We start from the raw sequence: 19,654 nt of genomic DNA on the forward strand, positions 1-19,654 counted from the left end.
CAGCCGGGGCTGGCGGTGGGGCAGGGCTCAGTCACAGCGGATGCTGCAGCCGCAGCCCTGGCCCGGCCTGGGCCCCGCGGCCTCCCCTGCCCCTGGCCGGCAGCCGATGGGGGCCCGGCCCCGCGTCAGAGCCCACCCAGCCCAGCCGAGACAGGGAGGGGCCGGGCTGGCCTTGTTAGCTGCTCTCAGGCCGGAAGAGAAAAAGAGAGAATTCCCGGCGTTTTTCATTTTTAACATCAGTGTTCACAGAGGCATGTTCAGCTTTCTAGTGGTTTAACAGTGTCAATATTCAACACCACTCACTGATTGGTTTTATCAGGCACAGAGGAAGCTCTCAGCAGCTCCAATGATAAAACCAGCACTGATAAATTACTTGGAAGAAACATACCCAAGGAAATCTGAAAATTGATACTTAAATATGATATTATTTATATAAAATGTCAATTTGATGCTGCCCAGTGCTGTGAATTCAGCAGTTTCTTTAGTGTAAGACACTGTCACAGCTGGGAACATTGTGCCTGACTGTGGAGCTGTTTTAACAGAGCAAGGAAGAAATATGTCTTATTTTCAGGTCACTTTTTAAATAAATTTGACTGCAAGCCTCCTGGAAATCAAGAGTGTAGTACTCACAGATAGGAGTTGATCTGTTTTGTGGCAGGTTCATGTACTATTAGAAAAAATAATTTTGAAAGAACCATGGAAGAGTGACTATACAGATCCAAGAAACTGTTGCAAAATCACAAGCTCTTCTCAGAAATAAGGGGAGGAAGAACTAACTCTGAAACCAGTAAATGAAATCCTGCTCTGTTGTGACAGTAAAAGTCATACTCATAAAAAGCTTAGCTGAAAGGCCTCTCGATGGATATAGAAAAGGCACCAATATATTAATCTGAACCAAATTAGCATCTTGGCAAGTGCAAATATATGTGCAGGTAAGTAGTACATGTTCTGTTTTTCCAGAGGCTTCTGACAGCAGAAAACTTCTCCCAACCATTTCTGAACTCTCAAGTTCAGAATTGTTGGACAGTTTTATGAGCTGCCCTCTGAAGAGAAGTGACTTCTCAAAGTCTCCTGGGTCAGTGAGTGTGGTATCTGGAATTTGGTGTTCTAGACGCACAGTCTCACTTTCTCTAAATCTCCACTGATGTAGTAGGATCTTCCAGCCAGCTGCGTTGCTGAGTTAGTTACAGTAGTTGCAAAGTTACCATTCCATGGCATGGCAATACATACTCAGTACATTTCAGCCTAAAAGATGACATAAATGTTAGCTGAACCTCCTTCATGTGTCTGCATACCTGTAAAGCTCCCCCTGGTCTCTTCCAAGGGTTAACTTTTTAGACTCACAGCTTGGCTTAGAATCAGCTTCAGTATCTTCCTGTCAGTCTCAAATATTTCAAGGTCTTTGGCCACTGGATTGTCACACTAGAGGCAGTTCAGACCTTTGTATTTGGAACTTGTAACAAAATATTGACTCCTCCATTGTGTCTTCCTGTTGGGAAGTTCAGGAGAGTTATAATATCCTTCAGTATATTGTTTAAATTGGAATTAGAGCTGTAAATTAAAAAAAAGGAAATAATTTAAATAAGCCAGAGAAAAAGAAAACCTGCATCAAGCAACCACAGACGCTCCAAAAGCTCCTGCTCTGTTAAATGTTGCAGGGAAATTCTCACAACAGTGATGCTTTCAAGGCAAAATACAGTAAGATGCCCAAATAAAGCCAGTAGTTACTGCTATGCCAGGCAGAGTTGTTACTGAAAAATTTTCACCCTCTTGACTACCTTTGTAAACCCACTGAAATTTCTCAGTGTCCCCAGGCACGGGGCTGCTGGGAGTTTGGCTTGGCTCAGTTTGGATCCCAGTGTGGGCAGATGGAAGAGCAGGAGAAGTGAGCTGTTCTCCAGGGCTCCATGGGGTGCCAGTGAGTTCTCTTCTCCACCTGTGTTTGGCCTGTACAAGGAGAAGATGATTTATTTTCCCATCACATAACTAAACAGGGAGAAAATAAAAAGATAAATGTTTTAACCTGTCTGATTATTTTTTAATGCTAGGTGACTCAAAACAAACCTTGCTTTGTTTCTCTCCAGGCTCCTTTCTGTCTCTTTCTCATGGATGTAGGAAGTCACTGATCTTTTCTATCTTTTTTGTCTTTCTCTTTGTATGTTCTCCTTCTGTCCATTCCATCTCCACTGCACCACTCCTGTATGCAGTCTTGCAACTCCCAGAAGGTAGGTTAAAACACTGGAGTCTCTGCACTTTGCTCATTCCTGCTGTCTTTGGCTTGTTGTTTTTTCCAAGGTGGTCAGTATTGCTAACATTGGGGCAGGAGAAGCAGGCCAGCAATCAGAGCACCCGATTGCTGTGCCACATCTCCAGAATACCCTCCTGCAAAGTTAGTTCATAGCACCTGCAAAGCTGTGAGAGAGGGGGTAGTGGGCCCAAGGGCACAGCACTTCCGACAGCAATACACCTGTGTTTTCCAGAGTGGGAAAGAGTACTGTACATGGAGAAAGTACATGCTGGGATTATGGTTATGGCTATAAAAGGCCTTTATAATAATGGTCCTTTCTACTCTGGAAGAAAAAAAAGTGATTTTTTTAAACATCTCAACAGCTCAGAAGAGCTGTTAGGTATCATCCCAACTCCAAACCTCGTATATGCAGTTGCATTAGGTGAAATAGAGTCAACTTTTTATCTTCTTTGGAAGCTTTCTGCAGTTAATTGGAAAATTTTTAAACTGACCCCAACAAGGCACACTCCTAAAAGCGACCTGTCTCTATTCACCAGTAGTTTATATTTGCTTTTAAGTAGGTAGGGGTTTTCTAGAGCCAAGACAAGACTCTTTTTTTCTGTGTCAAGGAGGTCAGAGTTACTCAGCCGTAGAGCATTAATGGTTAATGAAGTCATTTATCAAGTCTTGGCCTGAAAAGTAAATCTTAAAGAACGAAACCCAGTGAGTGGATTGTGATATCTGATAAGCAGAGAACTTGGAAAGAGAAAGGCTGCCCTGTGAGTATTAAATACCAGAGATGTCTGGGTTTAAATTCATGCCTTTGAGAATCCTCTGGCCTTGCTGCAGGTGCCCTGAGTTAACTTTAGTGAGTGATGCACACTAACATCTGTACTAATTTATAAAATCAAAGCTGGAGTTAACTTCCTCATGTTTTCGTGTTTGAAAGAACACCTTAAGAGACTTAGCAAAGCATGTTTCGTACTATAACTTCTGTGTTGAGGATTTTACCTCTGATAAATCAAAAAGCTGTTAATCCCAGTCAAGCAAATCTTCAGCATCTGTGTATTATTTTTGCAGTTAGGTTGTTCTGAAAGCAGCAGAAAGCCTTGATTTATGCTAGGAGGCAGTTTGGATTGGAGGGGACTTAGGGAGAGCAGGGTGTCTGTTGATGCTGATCTGGACACAAGATTAAGTTTCAGGCTTATATATCACAAATTACTTATATAGCTGTTTATGACTGAAAAAGAAATCTCCTTTTACCACACAATTATGCCCTCACTGAAATTATAATGGATTTCAAGGTTAATGCATCTCCTCTAAGATTTCACCCAAGCCAGAGTAGAGAAGGAAGGTGCCATTCAGTAAGTAATCTTTGGAGTTGGGTATTTTTTGTTTTTTGAATAATACAGGGCACATCCACTTTGACAGGTGCCACTGCACATCCTCATCCTTGGCTTTACCTTTGGGAGCTTTGAGGTCTCTGAAGCACATAGAATTAATGATAATAGCTGGAAAAGCAACATTCCTATGAAATTAGCAAATGCTAATTAAACAGTAATTGTGCTGTTTTTCAAATCTAATTCCTTGGAATAATAGCAGTTGAACAAGTCTTTCTAACATCAGCAATCAAGAGAAGGTTGTCATGGCCATCCCAGTAACTGAGGAAAACACTAATGCAGGGTAAAACCTTCTGAATTTGTTCAGTCCTAGTGGTAGACTTTAATGCTGTCCAAATTTACTGGTCTCTCAAGCTACAATGTTTTTACAGATGACCCAGAAAAGAGTGGAGTGGTGAAGGCTAAAATGAATTTTCCTCAGTGAATAAAAACCAAAACACTTGGGTTCTTTCATAGCCCACTTGTGTTCTGTTCATTTTCACTCATTTACTACTTTGAAAAGCAACTACCAAAGTGAAGGAGATGATTTTCAGTGGCATTAGATAAATACTGTTAAAAATGAAGAGAATTAATACAGGTTAGATTCTTGTAACTAGTTGCAATTAATACAGATTGGATACTTGTAACTAGTTGCAATCTGGAACTCCCCTCAGAAAAGTTATATTTTTGCTCAGCAGCATGGAGTTTGGTTTGATAGGTGCAAGCTGTATGTGGACACTTCTCAACACAGGGTCAGGTTTCAGTCTCAACCATCCGCAACTGTGATTTGTTACTGGGAAATAACACATCATTTTGTTTCACATTCTTTGGCCATGTTCTTTGGTTTAACTAGATGGTGCCATTAAATAGAAAATTATTTACTGTGATATTCAAAAGGCAGGAACTGTATGCCTGGTACAGTTTTAAATGGTCAATACAGTGGTAAATTCTTTCTAGTAAATCAGAAAGATCTGTTTGAAAAGGCGATACTCTACCTGCATTAAAGAGTTGTGGGAAGGCACAGAGTACTGAAAGAGATGTGTTCAGAACGCTGCTGAACAGGCTTTGAGGAGGGTTTGGGTAGGAAAGTCTTTAAATCAGCAGTTTATAGTAGACAGGAGAAGGAGAAAGTACAAAAGCAAAGATTCTCTGAGAGCCTTTTAGAAAAAAGAACTGGAGTTTAGTTGCCCAAACAACTCGGAGAAATGTGAAAAATGTACAGACCAGGTACACAAATAATTCTGAGGCTTGCTTGAGGTATAAATTTAAACCTGTTTTGATATTTGTTATTAAGTCTTAACCTATTTATCACCATTGCTTTCCTGCTGGAAATTCGTTCTAGTAAACAATTGATTGCCCTGAATATTTTTTAATTCCTTAAATGTGGAGGGAGGAAAAATCTTAATTCCTGCTGAGCTGAAACCAAGTCTTAGTCTCTCAGCTCTGTTCCATAGTGACATCAGTTTTAGCTGCAGACCTGCCAGAACACAGAGGATGAGACCTAAAGATTCTGAACATGGAGGTTCAAGGCTTGGCCCCTGCTTTGTTTCAGTGGATCTCTCCTTTGCCTCAGATTGCTGTGTTTAAAAGTACAAATAATGTCCCTAGTCAGTGATCCTGTAAGTTTTAAACCCATAAACAGCTTGCTTAATAGCTGCCCACAGAAGTTCCGTGCATTAAATAAAGCAGGGTAGCAGTGCAAAGATTGATTTCATTCATTTGGCTAAAATAAGCGGTAATGAATAGTCACTTCATTCAAAATGCTGACATCAAGGTGCCTACAGTGAATTCCAGAAAGCAGTTCCCAGTGTCTGCAAGCAGGCACTGCTCTGCATTGCAAATACTGTTGAATTTTTGGTACTATGAGCATGAAAAATAAAAAGTTTATATATTTTGTATGTTTTAGGGAGTGAGCTAAGGTATCCAGATCCATGCAGATGTATGATACTAAGGGCCCCTTCATGATCATAAAACTGAGAGAAAAGAAATGTGTAATTGTCAAAAAAACCCCATCAGAAATAGGCAAATACTTGCACCCAAACCCTTGCATGCAGAGCAAAGTAATAAAGCTTTATTTAACACCTGGCTGCCCAGTAATTCAGTGACTTGTGTAAATTCTGTGTCCTTGGCTGTCTCCACTGTATTTTAAGCATTTAACATAGACCATGGAAGCAAATAACATTTAATCCCCAGGCTCTGGGTTTGCGTGCATGTTTAATTTGCGAAATGAAGACTGGTTAAGATGGTGAAGATTGTTACCTTCAAGTGTTTAAAAGCCGTTAATCAATCCTGACTGTATCAGACCCTTCTGGGGGGTACAGGGATTTCCTTCCCAGTGGCTCCATCTGTAACCATGATCCCAGGAACATGTTTGTTTCATAATGAAGTGGAAGTCATTGGTAATTACATGTTTCCAAGAGGTGGAACTTCTCAAAAGCTTCAAATATTTGCCTTGGATTAAAATTGCTTATCCTGGTAATACTTATTCCTCTAAAGTTTCTGAGAGGTTTAGGAATTCTCTAGTCAGACGATACAGGCAGGACTTCAGAGGTAGAAAAAATACTATCCCTTCCTCTCAGATCCTGTCTGTTTATTTGGGTATTCTGTTCTCTGTGCTTAAACACAAGTGCCAGAGAGAATTACAAACAACAAATATAAGGCCATGGTAATTTTAGTGGCTGTGTTGTGTCCTCTGTGTGTAAAGGTGCAGGCCACAGCTGCCATACAGAGAAATAGAAAATACAGTCAAGCCAGATCTCTGCCTCTGAGGATTATGTTAAATTGCAGTAGTTTATTACCTTCACCGGGTCACGGCCACCTAATTCCGTGGACTGGAGCTTTGACCAATAATTTATATGCTGGAGTCTGTTAGTGTTCAGCTGTCTTCTCATGTTTCAATTCAGTAATCTGAAACTTGTTAAATTATTGCTTCTCAGTGTTTTGTGTTGTATTTCTCAGGCAGAATGTGCACTTGGCAGTTCATGCTGAGAACTTCAAATCAGAAATTGTCAGTGTGAAGGAGATGCGGGATATCTGGTCATGGATCCCAGAGCGATTTGCACTATGCCAGCCCCTCCTGCTTTTCACCACCTTAGAACATGGCTGTAGTCTGAGCAGGTAAGGAAAACCTTCCTCTCTATTCTCTGTTGTAGGGCAGAAAGGAACAACTGATGAAGTATTTGCTGGATTGACAAAAAGCCCATGTTTAGTCAGGATTTGATCTGAAGAATATCATTAATGGTGGAATATAAATGTGACAAATTCCTGTTGCCTACAGCATTTGACTGGGATGTTTCCTGTGCCATAATATTTTAAACTGTTCGAGATCAATTGGAAAAGTCAAACTTGGATCAATTCACAGATTCTGCAGGTCTAAGTCTGGTTCCTTAAGGGTTTGAATGGTTTAACTCAGTGGCTGCTCTGCAGGCACTTTTGATAGATAACCGCATTCATACTGATCCAAGGAAGAAGAGAACTGGAAACTGGAAATTACCTATGAATGATTGGGGGTTTTTTTAAGTGAGATAAACTAGATGTAAGTTGTCCTTGCACCTGGTACGGAACACTATAACCCTGTAGCCCCTAATAATGACTTTGACATCAGCAGGTACTGAGGCAGGGAGTGACCTGCTCTCCCAGCCTTATATGCCTATGAGGAAGAGCAAAAGCAAGCAAAGAGAATGCATCTCAATTAATTTCCTTGAGGACCTAAAGCCCTTCAAACATGATCATCAGTCCTAGGCTTTTACAATCTTTCAGGTTGTTTCAATTCAAAATGCTGTAAAAGGCTGCAGTTCATCTAGGTAAGCTTCTAGTTATTCTTCAGAGACATAAACTGTACAGGGGACAGAGTAGAGATCAACTGCTTGATAGTATTCGCTTACATTCAGCTGTATTATTTACATGGACTGTATAAAGTATTTGCAGGAATATTCTCAGTCTTCAGGGGGTTTTTTGCCATGGCACCAATTGGAGAAGGAGGTGGTGCCTGACGTTGAGGAGGAAAGGAGCTGCAGGAGGTGGCAGTCGAGTGCTCACTTTGTTGTGCTCTGCACTTCAGGTTCTATTCCCACAGCGAGGGACACGAACCAACTCTGCTCCTCATCAAGACAACAGCGAAAGAGGTGAGTGAGGTGAAAGACAAGTGATTAAATTGGAGTTTGAGCAATATGTAATGCTGTGTTGCAACACACAGCTGTTTATAATAAAATGAATAAGCAAACTTTGGCTTTGTTTTTGTAAGAATCCATGCTTTAAATTATTCTATTTGTTGGTTATAGGACTATGTGCTCTTGGACAGACCTTGCAAACCAGGTCTTGGTTAACTGCTTTTTCTCTTGCAAGTAGTGTGGGGTTATGGACTAGAGTAGCTCATTTTGCTCTTGGACAGACTCTGAAATGCAGAATCAGAGGGACAGAGTGGGAATTGTGCTAAAGTTATGATTCATAGAAGACATTTTCATTTTCTCAAGGATATGAGGAAAGAAAGTAGCAGAATTTAAATGGTATGAATAATGTTGGACTACATGATGTGAAAACAAAAGCCTTAGTGCATCTCATTCTTGACAGGGAAAAAAATAAGCCAAGAAAGCTCTGAGAACCTGAGGAGGAGTGCACACATCCCTTTTTTCTGCTCCTGTGTGTGACAATATTGGACAGCATAATGCGAAAACAGCAACATGCTTGTTTAAAAAATTAATAACTAACCAAGAAGTCTTCCCAGAACCTTCTCAGGAGGGCACACACAAACTTCCTGTAATGGTGTTGTTGTCTGTGCTGCTGTACATGACTTTTAAATATTCTTTATCTAACATTAAGCTGTTACTGCAGCCTTTATTCCTGCTTATTACTGTGGGCTTTATTCCTGTCTATACAGAATCACAGAATTACTGGGTTGGAAGAGACCTCAAAGATCATCGAGTCCAACCCAACCCCAACACCTCAACTAAACCCTGGCACCCAGTGCCGCATCCAGGCTTTTTTTAAACACATCCAGGGATGGTGACTCCACCACCTCCCTGGGCAGAACATTCCAGAACTTTGTCACTCTTGCCATAAAAAACTTTTTCCTAGTATCCAACCTGTATTTCCCTTGGTGCAGCTTGAGACTGTGTCCTCTGGTTCTGTCAGTTGCTGCCTGGTGAAGGAGACCAACCCCCGCCTGAGCACAGCCACCTTTCAGGAAGTTGTAGAGAGTGATAAGGTCACCCCTGAGTCTCCTTTTCTCCAGGCTGAGCACCCCCAGCTCCCTCAGTCGTTCCTCAGAGGGCTTCAGTGTTCCCAGCCCCTCACCAGCCTCGTTGCCCCCTCTGGACGTGCTCAAGCCTCCCAATGTCCTTCCCAAACTGAGGGCCCAGAACTGGACACAGCACTGGAGCTGTGGCCTCCCCAGTGCTGAGTACAGGGGAAGAATGACCTCCCTGCTCCTGCTGGCCACACTATTCCTGACACAGACTATTGATACAGGATGATACATTCCTGATCCAGGCCAGGATGCCGTTGGCCGCCTTGGCCCCCAGGGCACACTGCTGGCTCATGTTCAGCTGGCTGCCAACCAGGACCCCCAGGTCTCTTTCCACTTGGGCACTGTCCAGCCACCCCGTCCCCAGACTAAAACATTGCGGGGAATTGTTGTGGCCAAAATGCAGGACTGGGCACTTGAGCTGATTAAACTTCATCCTGTTGGACTCTGCCCATCCCTCTGGACTCTGTTCCAGGTCTCCCTGCAGAGCCCTCCTTCCTTCCAACAGATGGACGCATGCTCCCAGCTTAGTGTTGTCTGCAGATTTACCAATTAAAATCTCAATCCCCTCATCCATGTCATCAATAAAGATATTGAACAGGGCTGGCCCCAGCACAGAGCCCTGAGGGACACCACTGGTGCCTGGCTGCCAGCAGGATGCAGCACCGTTCACCACCACTCTGGGCCCTGCCATCCAGCCAGTTCTGAAGCCAGCACAGAACTCCTGTCCCAGCCCTGGGCTGCCACCTTTTCCAGGAGTGTGCTGTGGGACACAGTGTCAAAGGCCTTGCTGGAGTCCAGGTATACAACATCCACAGCCTTTCCTGCATCCACCAGGCAGATCACTTGGTCATAAAAGGAGATCAGGTTGGTCAGACACGCCCTACCCCTCCTAAACCCCTGCTGGCTGGCTCTGATAGCCTGGCCATCCTGTAAGTGCTGTGTGATGACACTTAGTATAAACTGTTCCATTACCTTACTGGGTACTGAGGTCAGGCTGACGGGCCTATAGTTACCAGGATCCTCCTTCCCACCCTTGTTGTGAATGGCCATCACACTGGCCAGCTTCCAGTCATGTGGAACCTCACCAGTGAGCCAGGACTGTTGGTAAATGATGGAGAGCAGCTTGGCAAGCTCATCTGCCAGCTCCCTCATCACCCTGGGGTGGATCCCATCTGCTCCCAGGGGTTTATGAACATCCAAGCAGCTCAGCAGTTCTCTGACTGCCTCCTCCTGGATAACAGGGGGCCCATTCTGCTCCCTGACCCCATCTACCAATCCAGGAGGATAGCTGTCCTGGGGACAAGCCATCTCCTCGGTAAAGACTGAGGCAAAGAAGGTGTTAAGCCCCTCTGCCTTCTCTTCATCTGCAGTTACTATATCTCTGCAGGATGGCTGTCCATGAACAAGCCCATTTCTTCTCCTATTTACATCTACATAATGCTCACCCTCCAGGCCATTTCCTAGTTCTGCATATGGTTTACGTTCATTGAGGGCTGTGTTGAGATGCCAGTGGCTTATGGAATGCCCCTGGTGTCTGAAGGGTAGAGGGGGGGACAGTTCTTTTGCTTCTTGTTTTGGAACCTGTCAAAAGTCTGGCTTTGTAAGGGATTCTGTTTTTTATAGGCTGATTTGTTTCTTACCCCTCAAAAAACCATGTATTAGCCAAAACAAACAAACAAAAACTAGGAGAAAACTATGGGGTTTTTTTTCATGCTTATGGATTTGGAGGGGTTTTGCAAAGGGTTGTTCATCCTTTATTCATATGTCTATGGTTAACTTTTAGAATAAGGAAAGTTTGCCTTCTGGTTTTCTGCCTCTCATACCCATCAGGCATATCACATCAAATAGACTTCTGGATAATTTAGATTTAATTCTAAATCTGAATTTACATTTAAATCTAAATACAGATTTATCTATATAAAACAAATCTGATCTTCAGTAATTTTGTCCTAGGAGCTCTGCTTGTAATGCTTGTGGAGCCCAAACAGCAAATGTACTGTAGAACAATTCTGTATAATCATAATTGTTTTTCTGATTTCTAGGGGAGGAAAGCACAGATGCTTTCATCCCACTTTTGGAGCTTCATTGTTTCCTCTGTGTGCACATGGCAGTGATGTGTGTTGCTGGTAGCAAAAACTTCTAGTGCAAACACAAGCCTGCAGAGACCGGCTCAGCCCTCAAAGGAGGCTTCTCTTTATTGGAGACTAGTGGCCCCCATGTGGTTTGGGTGGATGCTCTAAATATCTGAGCTAGTTCAGCATTTGCTTAGCTAAGCTGGCTTTAACCTATACTTTGAAATGTACAAAAGCCACCAAGGCCACTATTTGACTAAAAAGTGTTCAGGCAGAGCTGCTCATACTGTAACTTGGGACAGCACTGCTGCTTTGGTTGCCAGAGTGAGTGAGTAGGAGTCAGGCTGTACAGGCCTGGAGTGATCTATATTTTGGTACCTGAGGTTATGTTAGAAAATTGTGTTTAGAAAATTTCTCTTTTAAGGCATCAGAGGTATGAAATAATCTATGACACTCTTAGGATTTAGAGGTAACCAACAGCTTTAAAGCAGCTTAAATCTGTCTTTAGATATAAGTGCTTGTGCTGCTTTAATCCACTGGTGTAGAAAGTCTGAAACTCAAACTGAAGTAAAACCTGCAGTTTTGCTCTCTGAAATGTCAGTATCAGTGGGTTTAACACACTTTCTTCTTCAATGGGAAGCCTGACTGTGCTGTCTGTGCCAGGTCTGTGGAGCCTACCTGTCCACTGACTGGAGCGAGCGTCGGCGAGGAGGGAACAAGCTGAGTTTCTTTGGAACAGGGGAGTGCTTTGTGTTTAGGGTGAGTAAAATTTTGTTGTTGCTGCCCAGTACCAAGACAGAACAACTGTACTGGTTAGCTATCACCTCCCTTCCACTTCAAGAGGCTGGATTATATAGAGGAAAAATTTTGCTTTTAAGTTTTGTGGTGACTCTTTCTCCCCTTGCACAGAACATTTTCTAAAAAGATCATAGAATCATCAAGGTTGAAAAAGACCTTTAGGAGCATGAAGTCTAATCACCAACCCAGAAATGTTCATTAGTAAACTATGTCCCCAAGTGCCACATCCACACATTTTTGAACACTTAAGGATGGTGTTGTGGTTTGACACTGGCCAAATGCCAGGCACCCATGAAATCTGCTCGCTCACCCTCTCCTGCCCCAGCTGGACAGAGGAGAGAAAATTTAACAAAGGGTTCATGAGTTAAGGACTGGAAAAAAACACTCTAAAGGCAAAACAGGCTCAACTTAGAGATATAGAGTGAATTTATTATTAACAAGATCAGAGCAGGAAAATTAGAAGTAAAGTAAGCCCTTGAAAACACCTTTTTCCCCCTAACCTCTCCCTCCTTCCCGCCGACAGTTCAGGGAGACAGGGCCTGGAGGGTTTGGTCAGTTCATCACCCTAGGTTGTCTTCCACTGCTCAGGGAGAGGGGTCCTTCCCCTGCAATGCTGTGGGGTCCCTCCCACATGAGTCAGTTCTCCATGAACTTCTCCAGTGTGGTTCCAATCTCTGTGGTTCCAAGCAGCAGCTCCCTGCAACCTGCTGCAACATGAACCCCTCCCACAGACAAACAGTCCTCCCCAAACTGCTGCTGCGTGGGTCACTCTTCCGCGGGGCACACTCCTCCAAGGATAGGCTGCTCCAGCCTGGAAGCAAGGGTCCCCTCCCTCTACCAGGTCTCCTACGGGCTCACAGCCTCCACCAGTACCCACCTGCTCTGGCCTGGGCACCTTCCACACAGGCTGCAAGTGGATCTCTGCATCCCCATGGACCCCCACGGGCTGCAGGTGGATCTCTGCATCCCCCATGGATCCCCACAGGCTGTGGGTGGATCTCTGCATCCCCCATGGATCCCCACAGGCTGCAGGGGGACAATCTGCTTCACCACGGCCTGCAGAGGAATCTCAGCTCCAGCACCTGGAGCACCTCCTTGCCCCTCCTTGGTTATCGCAGAGGCGTTACCTCCATTTCTAACTGGCCCAGCCTTAGCCAGCAGCATGTCCATCTTCAGAGACATCAGGGATTGGCTCTGCTGGGCATGGTGGAAACTTCCAGCAGCTTCTCACAGAAGCCACCTCTGTGGCCTCCCCACTATCAAGAACCAGGGTGTGCAAAACTGACACACATAGTCACTCTACCCCTTCCCTGGGCAGCCTGTGCCAGTGCCTGACAACCGTTTCAGTGCAGAAATTTTCACAATATCCAATCTGAACCTTCCCAGGCACAACTTGCAGCCATTTCCTCTTGTCTATCTCTTGTTAGCTGGGTGCAGAGCCTTACCCCAACAGACTCCACCCTCCTTTTATGCAGTTGTAGAGAAAGATGATCTAGAGAAGAGAGATGTAGTAAGGTAACTCAGGAGTTATTGCATCATTTCTTCAACCACCTAAAAGCAAAGGAATAAAGGATAAAATCTGGCCTAAAAGAAGGATTGAGCCAAGCTTTACTGCTGACTGTGCAGGTGGAGACTGAGGTGCTGGAATGTTCTTTTCTGAGCAGAACTCTGTGTAGTGTGCGTACACTAATGTCAGCTCTGCCCTTTTCTGCCTCTCTGCAGCTGCAGCCAGAAGTGGAACGCTACGAGTGGGTGATCATAAAACACCCAGAACTAGCCTCGACAGGATCAGAGACAGAAAACCATGCCCAACCAGCGTCTAGCACCCTTTCCTCCAGCAGCATTCCCTCAGATCCTTCAGATCGCCTTTCTCCCTTCTTAGCAGCTAGGCACTTCAACTTGCCTTCCAAAACAGCCTCCATGTTCATGGCTGGCAGCAGTGAGTGCATCATTGTAGGTGAGTCCGTGTGAGAATTTGAGCACAGGTCCTACCCCATCTCTTCCTGTCCACCTTAGATAGATGGTAAACATGACCCCTTTATCTATTTCAGTATCACCACAGGTAGAGATAAAATTGCCCAAAACCTGACATCATTTCTCAACCAAAATTTTCTGTGGGAAAACCTGCATACAAGCATTTTAGAGAAGAGAGTAACTCATGGCTTTAAGTATAGCCATTCCTTCATACTGCCTAATTCACGATGAGAAGTAGTTCTCAAAAAGGACCTTACTTTTCATCAAGGCTGTTGAAACACAGAGTAAGCTATAAAACATGTTAATTCTCCAGGAACTTTATTGGATCTGTGGTGCTGCTGACTTTGGCAAAAATCTGCTTAGTAAGGTTGCCACTTAAATGGGATTTACAAGGAACAGATCTAAAATCATAGTTGTCATTTTCCCAAAAGTCTTTACTTGAGACTTGCTAGGAGAGCAACTGGCCTATAATTTCCTCTGTAATGTCAAGTGTTGGCTGGTTTCCCACTTGGCAGCATGTGCTCTAATCATAAAATCATGGAATTGTTTAGGTTGGAAAAGCCCTCTAAGACTATCGAGTCCAGCCGTTTCCCCAGCACTGCCAAAGCCACCACTAATCCATGTCCCCAAGTGCCATATCTACATGGTTTTTGAACACTTCCAGGGATGGTGACTCCACCACTGCCCTGGATAGCTTGTTTAATTGCCTGACCACCCTTTCAGTGCAGAAATTTTCCCAATATCCAACCTAAATCTTCCCTGGTGGTTGAGGCATTTTCCTCTTGTCCTGTCACTTGGTCCTTGGGAGCAGAGCCCAACCTCCATCAGGTTCCACCCTCCTTTCAGGCAGGTGTCGAGTGTGATGTGTCCCACCAGCTCTTTCTACCAGCTTTAGGTAAGGGAGTCACTTATATTTACTGTATACTACACTATACTATACAGCCTTGGGTAGTAGATCCATGGAAGTGAGTGTTGTACACAGCTCCAGCTGTGGACCAGAATTCCCACCCTTTTGATTCTTCAGATGGCTTTAGTAACTGTTCTTTGATGGTTGCCAAGTAAGCAATAGGGAATCTTCCTTTTTGTTCTCCTAACATATTTCTGTCTAACTTTATTTCACTTCTCTGCATTTTCTGACTGAAAGCTCTGTGAACCTTGACATAGACCCACAGATAACCAAAATGCTTTTAACATGTACATGGTTTATAATTATTTTGAAGACCAAGCCAGTGCTGTTACTTACTGATCTTGTTCTTCTCCCAGCTTTGATTTTTGACTACTAACAGAATTATTTGGTTTTCTTTTAATGGAGAAAAATTTGAAGTTATAGCTTCTGATATCCTTCAGCGCTGAAATACAAATCTCAAATGTGGGTAGTTTTTGTTCTTGCTGAGTTGCATTACTTTTCTTTATTACCATTGAAAGAAATCATCCAGTTCTGATATTATCATTAAAAACCTATACATCTGATCTTATACTGTTACATCTGAAGATAGCAAGCAGACATTACTGAGGGCTTCCAGTTGTTCCCCATGGGAAAAGCACTAAAGTATTTGTACAGCTGTTTCCCATGCCAAGAAATGTGGAAATATCCTTACTCTGTCTTTGTCTCTTCCCAGGCGGTGGTGATGGCCAGGCTCTGTACCTTGATGCAGATCTGAACCACGGGAGAACCAGCCACTGCAACACTTTCAATAACCAGCCACTGTGTTCTGAAAGCTTCCAGATCTCCATCCTGGAAGTGTGGGGCTTCAGGGACACCATGAATGGTTGATGTGACTATCATTAATCAGCTAGTTTTTCAGTTGTCCGAGGTAAATTCCGATACAGGAGCTAAGTTAGAACATCCTTTCTGCTGGGCTCAGTGCTGTGAGTCATTCCTAAGTGGTGCACTTGGATGCAGGCCTAATTGTTTACTCTTACTTTATTTAAGACAGGTCAAGGTGAAGTAATGTGTCTGGTTAACTGTTTGTCCCTTTAGCTCTAGAGATCTGTATTCAGGGACTGTTGGTAAAAATGAAAATGTGATGAATTCAGAGCCATGCTAGATGGATAGAGGCTCTAATCATGGGATAGGTTTGAGTCCACAGTTCCTCAGAGGCACAGCCCTGGCTGAGCTGTGCTGCAGAGCTCTGAGCCACTGGTACCAGTACGTGGCCTGAGCCAGGAATATCAAATGTTTCCTCACAGGGAGTACTGGTGACTTCAGATCTGACATAGAAGAGTAGTTCATAAAATTGCTGCCCTCCTATGAGCAGATGTTGTATAGACAAATCAGTACCATTAAGTTATGAAGCTCTTCATTCGCACCAGAACCATGATTGCTGATCTTCTTGTACCAAAACCTTTGACATGTTCCAGTTGCATATGTTAGAGCAGTCTGCCTCTGAGAAAGGCATCCAGGCTGGACGGTGATATCTCCAAGTCTTGATTTTGTTTACATTCCCATTCCATATCAGTATGATGACTTCAGAGTGACTTCCTGTGTCAGGCAGCTGAAAGCTAGAGAGTATCTGCAGTGCTCAGAAATGTTCATTTCCTCATCTTTCCTGGGAACTGAAATGAAGCTTTAAATCTGAAAATGACTGTGCTGATATCCCTGTGTGTTTGGGGAATTAGACGTGGTGATAGTGGGAAATTAATCCTCTCCCCTCAAGTAAAGAAAGGAAGGCCGGAGGCAAATCTGGGAGTGAATGGATTCCTCAGGAGAACTAGAGGCAACACTGCTTCTCCAGATGTCTTCCCAGTGATGAGATCCCTCCTGAGAAGCTAACAGTTTTCTTCCTGTATATTCTGGTAGGGTTTGGGTGATGAAAAGAGACTTTGCTCATTCTTGAGCATTCCTGCATTCTCTGCAGGCATGCCCTGTGGCATGTGATGTCTGGAGGCAATTGCCCAGAGTCTTTATCCAAAAATTGCACTATCTGTTGTGGAAATTCTCCCACATGAAGCACAAATACATAAACATCAGTGAGTAGTCCACAGCATACAACAGGATGCTCAGAGCTTCAGTGAGTAACTCACTAGTAAGATTTATCACAACAGGGAAAATGAAGGGAAAGAGAAATTGCTGATTTTCTAAACAGTTCAATCTAAAAAATTGCTGTAGAGTGGGATTTTTACGTAATGTTATTGCTACTTAAGCTTGAAGTTCATTAAAAGAAAAAATTTAATAATGTTAAAATCTAGGCTGGACAGGGTCACATTCATATTCAGAGGTCTGAGGTAAGTTTTTGGTCATGCTGGCTTGTCCAGCTTGCCAGCCATGACAGTACCTCATGGCTTGGGAAAGAGTTGCCTCTTGTAGAGTATGTGAATAAACTTGGCAAAAATAAGATTTGCTTTTTAAGGTGCCATTTTGAATTTTTGTCAAAGTAACTCTTTGAAAAATTAGCCTTTGTGCAGAACAGTTTAAGATGTCTTGCACCATTTGTATTTGCAATTGGATTCTCTCACCCTCTCTGAGAGTCAGCATTGGGCCAGTGAGTTCTGCCCAGTTGTCTTTCCACAGGTTTACCATAGGCTTGATTGAACTGCAAGAGGTAATTCAGTTATACTGATATGTTTTGATGTGGAAGATCTCAGTCATATCTGGCTTTTTGTGAACACTGGCTGATGCTGCCTTCTATTTTTCCAAGCCACCCATGTCTCTTTGCCCTTGCAGGTATCCCACAAGCTTCCTCGGACAAAAGAAATCACTCAGAAAGTATAGATTCTACTTAGTGTAGATAGGATTTCAGTTTGGTTTGCATCTCCTGTTTTGTGTTTGTCTAAGGAGGTGCCCTTGGGAGTAAAAAGCAACTCAAAAACACAATAGTAATAATTTCCAGCTTGTTGTCAGAAATTCCCTGGAGCTGTGTGTTGGTAGGATTTGTGGGAGTGTGAAGTTCTACTCCAAATGAATAAATTTTATCTGCAAAAACTTGGCTGCATCTGGCAGTGTGATGGGATTGCCTCGCTCCCATCCCTGCTGGGTGCAACTATGTCAATACCTTGTCTTAAGCCATATCTAAGAAACATTCCTCAGAAACATGTTCTTTCCCTGCTCTGTTCTTGGTGCACAGAGCACCAAGATTTGGGTGTTTAGAATCTGAAGTAACTCCTGGGTCCTCAGGAAATCATCATAGGATATCAGTGTGAGAATCCAAGGAGCAGTACTGGACGCCAGGCACAGGACTGGTTTGGCTTGATGAAGTACTGCCCTGCCACAGCCACCATGTGGGACTGATCTGTGTGGTTCAAACTGGAATAGCCTGGATGAGCAAGAAGCAGCAATAATCCAGGGAGAGCAGTTCTACAGTGCTGCAGCAACTTCACACAATCCTTGTGTTCAGTAAAAATGGATATTCCTTGTCATGTGCAAGTCCTCATCCATCATTCCTGTTGTGGTTGTGAGACACCTTAGAAGAACAGCATTTTGGCTTGGTTATCTTTCCAGTAGCAGGGAGGCATTTTTCCTGTCTGTGTAGTTAAGGTGTTGCTGACTAACTGTATATCTAAGTGCAAACACTTTGATTCATGCAAAACTCTTGAGATGGAAGCCATAGGCTGGTTTTGAAGACAATGGCTACAATGGACCCCTTATCAGAAAGTGGAGTTATCTCAAGTACTCCAACCATGAAGTGCTTTAGTCAGTTGTTACTTGCAGCTCTGCACACCTGTTGAAGTAGGCTGTAATCTCTGTTTGTGATCCTGCTGGCAGCAGCAAGAGTGCCAGAGTTACGGGATGGGCTTGGGCTGGGAGCTGCGAGCTAGGCATTGGTCACCACAGTTCTGTGAGAGCATCTGTGCTTTCCTGAAAAGCTGCTTTTTGCTTTGTCATATTCCTTGAAGGCAGAAAATATTAGAAACTCCTGACATCAGAAACCTGACTCCACTGTAAATGGCAACCAAACTGTTTGCAGACCATGGGAATTGTATCCAGCTACAGCCAGGCTGGACAGACTTCACTGCACCTGAGATGTCTTTCCTGCAGCTCCTGCACTTTGCCACATTCCTTTTTCTGATGCAGTATGTTAATCAACCTCCTGTTAATAGAGACAAATCAGCCAAGGGAAGGGAAAAATTTTCATTTCCTCTCTGATGACATATCTGAAGTCAAAATGGAGTGGGGGCCAGTACTGTTCTTTGAAGAGTTAAACCATGCCAATAGAGATCTGTGGTGAGCCACAGAGGGGTGATATGTGCAGATCCATGAACTGCTCTTTCATGTGTGTGTATTGAAATTGTGTACCTTTGTCCTTGGAAATTCATCCTCATTTTTTGTGGAGCATAATCTCCTGTGCCCATGGGGACACTGATGCCGCAGTCAGGAGCTGATCCACAACTGTGGCACTGCGAGATCTCGGTTCCTGCCACTGGCACTGAGTCAGGCTGTTGGGTACAGCTGAGGTGTGGGCACCTGGCTGTTCTGCAGCTCTCTGTGATGGGTTTCAGACTATTCATAGTCAGAATGAATGTGTGTGTACTATTTGGGGTGATGTTTTCTTCAGATGAGTGGTGATGTGCTGCCGAGTTGGTTTTCTACCCTATCTTGGAATCACTGCCCTGTGTCAATGGTATTTTTGTCACTGTGCAGAATCTTGGGTATTAAAGGTATTTGACTGTGGAGGCTGCTGGCTTTGTCCTTTATTCTTGTCTTTTCCTTCCTGTAGGGCTCATAGCAAAAGGCACCCTGAAACGAGGAGAAACCCTGGAGCATGTGTTCTCTGACAGAGCTCTCACTGTGGTGAGGTGGTGACATGGTTCCTGATCATTTCAGATCTCACAAGACTTCCCCTGAGATCAGGTGTCAGACTGACTCTGAAGTCTCTAGATAGCCAATTCTGACATGAGTTTTCTTCCCTTTGCAGGGCCAGAGAGCATGGTTTGCTCCAGCCCAGCCTAGGTTTAAAATGGAGGTTAGGGGTGTCCTCTGGCCAGCGCCTGTAAGTTGCAATCAGACCATACAGTGACCAAG

At 43.8% G+C, this 19,654-nt stretch overlaps 1 protein-coding gene across 4 annotated transcripts in view; it reads left to right on the top strand.

Annotated features, from left to right (window-relative positions):
• The window catches only part of TBC1D24 (TBC1 domain family member 24), a 35,632-nt gene extending 16,309 nt beyond the window's left edge, over positions 1 to 19,323 (top strand). For 3 of the 4 annotated variants that reach the window (XM_030958128.1, XM_030958127.1, XM_030958129.1), the window contains 6 exons: positions 2,208 to 2,225; positions 6,565 to 6,723; positions 7,667 to 7,730; positions 11,587 to 11,682; positions 13,444 to 13,678; positions 15,315 to 19,323. In XM_030958128.1, the coding sequence (XP_030813988.1) occupies positions 2,208 to 2,225; positions 6,565 to 6,723; positions 7,667 to 7,730; positions 11,587 to 11,682; positions 13,444 to 13,678; positions 15,315 to 15,469 (727 nt within the window). In that variant the 3' untranslated portion in view covers positions 15,470 to 19,323. The remainder of the gene's footprint in view (positions 1 to 2,207; positions 2,226 to 6,564; positions 6,724 to 7,666; positions 7,731 to 11,586; positions 11,683 to 13,443; positions 13,679 to 15,314) is intronic. The other variant, XM_030958130.1, reaches the window with a different exon arrangement.
• Positions 19,324 to 19,654: the final 331 nt, after the last annotated feature.

Source organism: Camarhynchus parvulus, chromosome 14, assembly GCF_901933205.1.
Source record: "Camarhynchus parvulus chromosome 14, STF_HiC, whole genome shotgun sequence".
Lineage (NCBI taxonomy): Eukaryota > Metazoa > Chordata > Aves > Passeriformes > Thraupidae > Camarhynchus > Camarhynchus parvulus.